Source organism: Silene latifolia, chromosome 1, assembly GCF_048544455.1.
Source record: "Silene latifolia isolate original U9 population chromosome 1, ASM4854445v1, whole genome shotgun sequence".
NCBI classification, from domain to species: Eukaryota; Viridiplantae; Streptophyta; class Magnoliopsida; order Caryophyllales; family Caryophyllaceae; genus Silene; species Silene latifolia.
Window position 1 is genome coordinate 176,465,328 of NC_133526.1, and position 9,878 is coordinate 176,475,205.

The 9,878-nt window shown below is 38.0% G+C and overlaps 1 protein-coding gene across 2 annotated transcripts; it reads right to left on the reverse strand.

Annotated features, from left to right (window-relative positions):
* Positions 1 to 826: 826 nt before the first annotated feature.
* Positions 827 to 7,143, reverse strand: LOC141612336 (uncharacterized). 2 transcript variants are annotated; one of them, XM_074431195.1, is made up of 8 exons: positions 7,051 to 7,143; positions 6,896 to 6,926; positions 6,368 to 6,477; positions 6,217 to 6,265; positions 5,919 to 6,010; positions 5,736 to 5,818; positions 2,417 to 2,466; positions 827 to 1,168 (listed from the first exon to the last, which is right to left on the reverse strand). In XM_074431195.1, the coding sequence occupies exons 2-7, from the start codon at positions 6,902 to 6,904 to the stop codon at positions 2,417 to 2,419; spliced, it is 393 nt and encodes a 130-aa protein (XP_074287296.1). In that variant the 5' UTR covers positions 6,905 to 6,926; positions 7,051 to 7,143; the 3' UTR covers positions 827 to 1,168. The 2 variants fall into 2 exon arrangements, with proteins under 2 accessions (XP_074287296.1, XP_074287227.1); XM_074431126.1 differs by lacking the exon at positions 7,051 to 7,143 and having other exon boundaries at positions 6,896 to 6,934.
* Positions 7,144 to 9,878: the final 2,735 nt, after the last annotated feature.

Consider the following 9,878-nt stretch of genomic DNA (forward strand, 5'->3'; position numbering starts at 1 on the left):
TGGCCAAATGGTACGTAAATGTAATTTGGACATATCAAAACAGAACGTACATGGTTCATTATTTCTTATGTAGGGTGTGTTACCAAATACCAATCAATTGGATTGGACAGAGTATAAACTAATAGCGGGATATTTTCATCAAGTATACTCCCTCCGTCCTGATCAATCCTTTGGTTTTGGCACAAATACCAAGGAAAAAGGAGAGGACCAATTATTAAATGACAAGTGAACCAAATTTAGTGTGAAAGATCAAATTGCTCGTCAAATACATTCTTAAAATAAAAAGGACAACAATTGACTGAGACACCCCGAAATAAAATAGGACAACAAATGACCGGGACAGAGAAAATATTTGTTTAACCACCAGACAATTAGTTTAGGTCCTTCACTTAAACTTTACTCCTAAATAAATTACCAAGTAGCTTGTAGTTGTCGTTACATTAGACCACCTTACAAAATACATCTATCTTGCAACGATAAACGAAACCATTCTTAGCATCGAGTAAGAACATTTCTACATAATGTTCGCAAGCATGGACTCATTACCATTCATCTAACACACACTAAATTAAAGGGAACGGGTTAAATCTTGCATTCATAAATCAATGATAAAAATATTTTATGTGGACGTGGGACTTGAGTTTTATGTGCATCTTTCTTGGCAAACACTTCAGAAGAAAAATCGATTCTATCAAGTACTGCTATCTTTTACAGGGTTTTTTCAAAAAATACAAGGCAAACTTTAAAAGGCATCATCCTTGAGTTCGACGAGCATAATTGAGTGAATCACCTCCACTTGTGTGACTCGCAATCGAGAACTGCAGCCTCCATTTGCAAATCTATACTGGGAGCCACGAGTCCATGACTACACACAAAGCTTTGCTGCCTTTGTTCATATAGGCAACACTACCAAATCTTGAAAAAGAAGCTCCCTTGCTCTATATTCAAACAATCTTGTTTAAAATCATGACAAACACTGAGAATAAGGGTAATAAAAACAGACTGGCTTTGTATCTTCTAGAATCAGTGTTCAGCTAGAATAGTAATCTCTCATTCCTACAATTTGCCTTACTTGAGTTCCACATACACATCCCGGTCAATCTAACTAATGTGACAGGCATGAGGGAACCTCCTCCTTTGCCTTTGCTAGCTTCTTTTTCCAAATTTCCTGCAATTGAAATTCACATAGATCGTAAGATTGTGTTGATGGTAAGACTCTTATAGTAGTCCAACTTAGCTAGCTAGTATAACTGACGAAAACAACCAACTTCAACCAAGTATAGAAGCTAAAAATAAAAATGACTGCTTATAGGTTGTCAGAGCGACATGAAGCTTTAATAGTTTAGCTATTACCAAGTGAAAGTTACTACCATGAAGCTTAAGTAGACTATTTAAAAGAAAAAAATATAAAAAAAAGCGCTACAATCTTGAGTAAGAAACCACCTAATAAAATTTCCTTCTATAAAGGATTTTCTTATACCGAGCTCCCTGCTTCTATGTCCCCTTCTTGAGCTTCTATACCGAGCTTCTATACCGAGCTTCTCAGGCCCTTAATTTCTTTTCTTTATTTTCTTTTCTTTCTTTTTTCCTGTCTTTAACCATCCTTTTCTTTCATCCGTTCATTTTCCTTACTCTTTCCTCAATCACAAGCGTGCGCGTGCACACACACACCTCTACTTTTTTCCTTCATTCAACAAATACCACTTCCACTTTCCCTAGCTCTTTGCTTCTATGTCCCCTTCCTAAGCCTCTCTATCCCTCTTTTTCTTTTCTCTGTCCTGAACCACTCTTTCCATTTCTTTTACCCTTTCCTTTTCTTTCCTCTTTTCTGATACAAGCATAAACACACCTCCAACCTTTCCCCTTACTCCACAATAAACATTTCCCTTGTTACTTGCTTCTTCGATCATAAAAACACCTCCACCTTTTCACTTGGCTTTCACTCCTACAAAGGCACTATGTTTTAGGTTTCACTGGGTATGTTTGTTGCGTTTTGATATCTAACCCTAGCTCCATGCTTCTCTGCCCCCTTCCCGAGTTTTCACTCCCACAAGAACATTGATTATCCAGTACTGGTTCATGCATAATTATCCAAAAAGAATTAATAATCCCCATAAGACAGAAATATATTCAAAATGAGAGATACCATCATGACTATCCTATTTTTCCTCCTGGTAAAGCATATGCATAGACTTATCTATCCGAACCACAGATGCGAGACACACAATCAACGAAAACGTCCATAGAACTCAAAAGAAGCAAGTGATCGAAAAAGTGTCAGAGATGACCGAAGGCCATGACTAACAAGACGAAATCTAGGAGCAAGTACAAGACTCCTACAAGTGAAAGAAGGCAAAAAAAAAGCATATAAAAGTTAAGGCCATTTTTAAAAAAATGTTAGATGTATATCTCTTACCTACTCGTTCATTCTGTTGATGCTCATATTTGTATCTCTTATCTTCTTCCCTGTAAAAGAGATGCTCAAAGGATGATCTAAAACATCGACATGGAAGAAGGTAAGAGATACAAATATGAGCATTATCAAACCAAAGATTAGAGCTACCACAGCAGTTGACAAGTTACATTACCACTAAAATGCTAGATTTAACGTCAACCAAAGCAACTTAATGATCATGGCATACCTGTTTTTTTTTCAAGATCTGAGAGACCGTTGAGTCAGCACATCCTTGAGCTTTTTAATCCTAAAATACTGCAATTTTTACAATAAAAAAGAAGAAGAAGAAGAAGAAGAAGAAGAAGAAGAAGAAGAAGAAGAATTTGATTTAAAAAAGTACTTTGTCTCTTAACTCACTGCCATTAAATTTGTCAAAATAGATTTAGCAAAACAAGAACTCTGTATTTTTTGTATTTCCATATTTAAAAGCGGTGAATATTACTATCTGTGAGAAAAAGTTTGTCAAAGTTGACAATCGTGTAAAGTACTCCGTATATATTAATCAAGGGAAGGACAAACATTAATTTTATGAGAATACATGGAAACGCTTATACGCACAGGATAATAGCATTTACATACAATGTTCATGAACAGTATATAACTTAGATAGTCCCTCGATTTGGTCTAAAAGGGAGATTATGTGACGCAATGTAACAGAATGATACCATAACTGCTGCAACTGCATGTTAGGCGCACCAAGTTTTTTCTTTGTCTCAAACTGATCAATCCTTGAGACCGAAATACTTTCTGCAACTTAACTTAATAACCTGAAAATCTGACCACATAAGAATGAGAGTTAGAATTATAAAATATAATTCAATGATTCAGTTTGTGGGAATTAAATACTTCTCATGTAACTATTGTTATTATTATCATATTCTTTTAGCAGTGATACTATTATCATTTCTTTATAATTAAGAGAGTTTATATCATCACTTCCATAGACAGTAAAACTATTATTTGAAAGAGACCAAGTACATAACTCCTTATTTATGTGGGAGCTATAAATGTTTTAACTCTCACAATGAACATAAAGTTCACCAGAGTAGGGTACATGGTAATTCTGACATTCAAGGACAACAAATGCCTTAACGCCACAAATGATCAGTTGATCTGACACTCTTCTATCATCAAGCAGAACACAAACAAATTTAAGCCAACAGCTTCTCATGTCAGAACTAAATAAGAAAGAACTAATTTAAGACCTGCGAAACTCATTTGTATGTCGATACAGAGTTACTTACAGATGGAGGAGTTTTGTCTAAGGAGCACCAATGAAGTTTTGGATAAGTAAATAGTGTCTGCGTGTTTCAATGCAAAAAACAATGAGTAAGAAAGCTTGATTATAAAGTGATCTCCGGGCAGATTATGTGACTAAAGCACTTTACATTGATAATACCTTACCCACGATTGAGTGGATTTCTCTAAAAAATGCAAAGGCAAAGATCATCTTCATAAAGCTGTTAATGATGACAATAACAATCATAAGTGCGGACCACTGAAACAAAGATAACAAGATATGAAGTATTTCTTAACGATTCCAACTCAGCAGCAACCAGACTATAGAAAGACAGCTACACTTTTCTCTATTGTGAGGAGCTGATGGTTTTATTGTGAGAGACACTCAATATGGTGAGAGACACATCAAGAAATGGTGGTAAGGCAGAAAAGGTGGTAAAGCTGGGACCCTCCAAAGGGCCACAGGCCCACACCTACTGTCTAGGTCAGAAAAGGCGGCATTAGCGGTGGCGATGGCTGGGTTTATGCTAAAGGCGGTGGAGTAAAAACAAAGATCTACTCATCGGTCGATATTCCGCACCAAAAATACTCAAATTTCTTCTCAAGAAACTAAATAGTTATGGTTGGACAAGCAAGATCATCACTATGAATAGTATTGAAGATCGGGTTTGCTTTTTATTCGGCTGCTGCTGGAATTGGTCTTGCTCATCCCTGGTGTTTTCTACCTCATGGAAAATTAGTCGTACAGTACTAGACTACTAATTACTATTCCAAACATACATTTATTCAGAATACAATAAGGGACCAAATGGAGTGGAGATTCAATCTAATGTGGCTAATATAATACTGTATGATAATTTAGACTACAACCAAGTGAAAAAACATGTATTTGTAACTTTCTAGTCCACAAATTCTCGTAGAAAGTGAAGGATTATGAGGCAGATAAAGGAACCAAAGTAGGATAAAACTGAAGCAATCCACACTATGAGTTGTCAGTATTCTATTTTGGAAGTTTCAGCTTTATAATGTACGTGGTATTTGCCAAAAACAAATATGATGTTCATTAACAAATAACTTTGGTAAGCTATACAATCATAGCATTACAGGAAATACCGACTCTCACTTCTTCAGTAGCACGAGCTAAAAAGGATGATACAATTCAATTTATTTCTGTTGTTAGCAAATATAACCTGTTTGTATGCGAGTCATGTAAATAATAGGTGTGAAAGATGACTTGTATTCTTGTGAGTTACAGTTTTCAGAGAGAGATTCAGTAATGCCTGAGTGCTTGTAAAAATTGTATTTTTCGACACGGCTATACCTCATTTACCACAGCAAAAACCCAGCTTTGCACATAGCAGTTCAATTATAAAGCCAATTAGTACTGACCTTTTTTTTTGGGCGGGAGCAAAAAAACACCAGGACTACATAATATTAGCTTGCATAGTTGAGTTATGGGCCTTTCTATTTACGTAGTTTATATTGCAGTAGAATTTTTACTTTTGCTACAAGTATGCACAATTAGGGACAGGCGACAGCTATAAATGACTTTCTTTAGTGAACATTATATACCAAAGGAAAAAAAATTGATAAATATATTAACAAGAAACTTTGAGCCTTGCCAACATCTGGGTCATCTTCAACTAAGTTGATGATACCTTTGTCGTTTAACCGTATGTCAAAAATTAAAGGGAGCTTAAGATTGGCAGTGAAATATCTCTTTTGATGTTGATTTTAAAGACCCATCTATATTGTTTAACCTCATGATTAACCGATACGGTCGCAGCCCGTCTAGAATATGCATACCCACATCAAATAATCAAACAATGCACTGTTCTATATTGCTAACAAGAATCACATAGTACAGACCTGAAAACTCCTCCACTCAATTGACACTCATTAAATGATAAGGGTTCCTTTTACACAACATTCAATCTAACATCTCCAGAAAGCGGAGATTTAACAGTCAAATAACATTCAGTTATATGACAACGAACATATGAATAATACATGAAATTAAACAAAGCAAATGATAAATTACCCCATCGTCTTGTTGTTTGTGGAGATCCTCTTGTTATTGATGTTGTTCTATTTCTCCAGCCATCTACTACTCTTGATAGTAACCTAATACGATGACATCAAATATAAACCCTAATTAAAGTGATCATCATCATCAATTTCATACAACACAACGATCTACTAAAATTAGGGAATAAAAACAAACCTGATCGAAGAGAAACCTCTCAACTCACATCCATTATTTTCTCCACCATCAACACCCATCACAATTTCCCCTCCACATCCACTATCAACCTCCTGCTTCAAAAAATACAATTAGATCATCACAATCTCAGAAAGCCAGGGGTTTAATCCTTCCAACTTAGCCGTGAAAACATGATACTGCATAAAAAGAATTAAGACTAAGTTGGAAGGATTAAGAAGCATTGTTGTTAAGTTGGAAGGATTAAGAAGCATTGTTCTTAATCCTTCCAACTTAGTCTTAATAGCCGACAGAGCTATACCATTATCTTTACAAAATAATCCTTCCAAGTTAGCCGTGAAAACATGATACTACAAGAAAAAGAAAAAGAAACAGCATGTACATAATTAGAAACCGGCATTGCTATTTTAACATTAAAGCAAAGAAACATAAGTAATTGGGTGAATTCATACTTGTAAGCGCCCTTGGAGAGTATAAATATCTTCCCTTCCTCAGTTTGGACAATAACTACCTTCTTTTTCCGAGTGCTATTAAACTCCAAATAATCATAATTCTCTATTCCCTGTAGTAATAACATATACGGAGTAACAAGCATCAGATTGTCATCGTTCTCAACTTTCATAAAGCACCTGTTCCTCTTATTACTTCTATTACCCCCAAATGATTTGTGTAAAATGGTATAAAGTTAATAGTAAAGTTCAAATGTTTACCTTGTTTGCAGGTGCTTTGATAGGTCACATGTATGCTAATTAATTGGTTTTTTACATCAGTTTGATTCTAGAATTAATGATTGTTGTAGCTACGGTATTCTTTCATTTTGCAGTATTCTATATTATGTCACTTTCTCACTCACCTTTGATATGAAAATATGCACTACATTATCTATTGTGATTCATTTACGGCCTACTCTTATGCCTTTGAATTTTGATTACACACTAAGGATGAAGTAAGGAAGAGTAGCCTTAAAATATATTTCTAACCTGATACATGAAACATCAACGATCAAAATACCTAAAATGATGAAAACAATCCATTCGATTATTGATAATAGCTTTTCTATTCACGATTAGGCAAAAAAAACACAATCAAATAATTCAGAAGCACAAAAACAAATCTAAAACGAAATTAATCGAACCTGATAACCACTGTCCACGGAGACCGAAAAGGATGATCATTTTGATCCGTGATTGAAAGGTTGGGAGGAAAAAGAGGAAAAAGGTAAGTAAGGTGAAACAAAAGGAGTGGTTGTGAGGTAAACAAAGGAAAAAACGAGAAAGAGGGTAGGAGAAAAGGGTTAAGTTGAAAGAGGCACACAACCCAAACCCGCACAAGAACAGCCCAACCCAAATTACATGACACTATTCATTGTGAGAGTTACTATTCATTAGTGAATAGTAACATGGGGTATAGACTTTTAGTATAAGGTGAAAGATGGAATAGAAATATCCGGAACATTCCAGAACATTCTGACTCGGGATTTTACGGTTATCAGAAAATGAAGACGGTTTTAGGCCCGGACTCCAAATGTACTCTAATTACTGTCAAAACGACCGTGTCGGCACATAGATGGCAACTAAGAGGTAGACATCAGTGTTTGAGCAATCACTTGACGATAAACTTACGAACTATCACAAATCGTTCCGCGTACCAAACATGCGGCCCAATCATCACCGGGTGGTTTGCGAGAGGTGCAGAAATGAGGTATCTACAGAGCCCCCACTTTGACTGAGGCTTGGACAAGGCGAAAGTAAAAGTATAGCCATCGGGTCAATCGAAGATTACAACCTGACGACTATGGCGACGCGAGGCGGCTCAAGGGGTCTGAACCAAGGACCTGTCGTCGGGAACATTTTAGAGTATGTCGACTATCGGGGAGGGTCGTTTAAAGTCCATTAGACTACGTAAGGAGGCTCGCTAGCTATAAGAAGAGATCATACCTAAGACTTCTGGACGAAACGAGACTGAAGACGTCTCGGCAAAACCCTTTGGTCTGAAGATAACTTGGTGTCTGAAGGCATGAAGGTTTATCCTGAAAAGGGGTATATGAAGAATTATAAGGAAATGGTGATTTTGAGGAAAGACAGCAGGACACAGTCTGGAACTGCTGGGAGAAATCTGTTTATGTTCAGCTTCAAACAAACTTCGAAAGAATTCGGGGTCGATGTTGATCTTCATGTCTTGAGAGGAAGTGACTGTCGGTCGTGAACTCTCGTTGGGGAACATAATCGGGAACTAATCTCCGTGTCTCGAGAGGGATAGTCTATCCGCTTACTCTCGCCGGGGAAATATGATGAAGGTGTGTCGAAACACCTGTGAAGGAATATCTGCTTGTTGTGACAAGCAAAGTCTTGGAAGCGATAAATAACGTGTAATAGTCTGCCGTTGGCTTAGAAATGTGGGTCTGAACGAAAGATAATCGCCAAACGGGCCAAAAAAGATAAAAATGGCAATGAGGAAGAGGCGCACCAAAGATGGGCCCACAAATAACGAACTCATAACGAATTTTTGAAAACTCGTATGGAGGGAATACCAGGAAGAGGCGCAACAAGAGCTGCGTCTCTTAGAATAGGCGCAGCACCTGCTGCGTCTGTTCTTGAGTGTGTCTTTTCTGCGTAAAAACGCGATAAACAGAGGGTTTTAATTCATTTGTTCGAAACACAATCCCTCAAATTCTCTCTCAAATCTTAACCATTTCCGCCAATATTAGATCCAAAAGCTTGCATTCATCATGACTAATCGAGGTATGTATAACATTCTTGTATTAAACATCCGCATTTGCTCAATTTGGATCGAAAAAATTAGGGTTTTCTACCCAATTAATTCGAAAATTTGGGGCTTTTTCCCCAAATGGATTTGCCTTGTAAATTTGGTACTAGAAACGGATAATTGGTAATATAAGGAACATAACCATGTATTTGTTTCGAATTTTCGTTGAGTTTTGTGCAATTCGGGCGAATTGGAGACGGTTTCACAGCTAAACCGTAAATTGCTTCGAAAATAGCCTTAGGATTGCCCATTTGCGATGAAACTTGATACTTGGGGATCCTTGGATGATGGGTAAACTTCCTACCATCTCGGAATTTTGGTTTGTGACGGCTTTTTCAGGACACTTTTCTAGGGCATAATCGCCGTTATAACGAAATGCTGCAGAAATTTCGACTCGAACCCATGACAAGGCTTCAACTTAGGCTTGACTTGACCCTAATTACCACATGAGTGATCGGGTTTGTGAGAATATGGCCAAAGATGGCGCGAAAAGAGTGATTTCAGGGCTTCCGAAGGCTCGAAAATCCCTTAATCCAGGCTTGTCGTCACGTGACGCGGCCTAAATTACTTTAATGTTGCAGGTGATGAGGCTTCTACTTCTGGGAGGGCTCCCATGGAGATAGACTCTGCTGTTATCGAGAAGGCTTTGGAGCAGGCTTTCACCGCTGCGGTGATGGCTGCTGGGGACGAGGTCCACGAGGAGGAGGCTGTTGAGGAAGAGGAGGCCCCGAGGCGGGCCAACGTTGGGCGAGGAGGTCGTCAGCTGAGGGGAGCACCCGCGTGGGCTGAGACATGGGAGAGCAGGCACCTGCTTTGGGCTGCAGAGGGTCACCTGTCCTACAGGACGGTGAAGAGCTTGGTAATCTTGAATTCATTACTCATTACTCATCTTCTTTTATTCATTTCATTTGCTCATATCTTTTCCAATTTTCATTCAAAACTAAAGATAGCTTTTTGTTTCAAATCACAATAGGAGGCTGGGAACATCAGGTCATTCTCGGGTTACACGACGGCGATGGAGTGCTACGAGCGGCTGTCGGCGAAGGAGCGCGCCATGATCGAGCGTGGAGCGTTTGGTGCCTTGGTGCAGGCTTGGAGGGATATCGCGAAGAGGAAGCTGCGGGCTAACCTTAGCTTGATCCGCGCTTTCTTGGACCGATTCTGGGACACTGTAACACCCCCATACTCCAAGTGCCT

What these genes read in the sequence shown, in the direction of transcription:
- LOC141612336 (XM_074431195.1), bottom strand. An exon ending in CTCTCCAAGGGCGCTTACAA is followed by an intron (nt 6,266 to 6,367) that starts GTATGAATTCAC and finishes TTTTTCTTGTAG; the next exon opens with TATCATGTTTTCACGGCTAA. An exon ending in ATTATTTTGTAAAGATAATG is followed by an intron (nt 6,011 to 6,216) that starts GTATAGCTCTGT and finishes TTTTTGAAGCAG; the next exon opens with GAGGTTGATAGTGGATGTGG.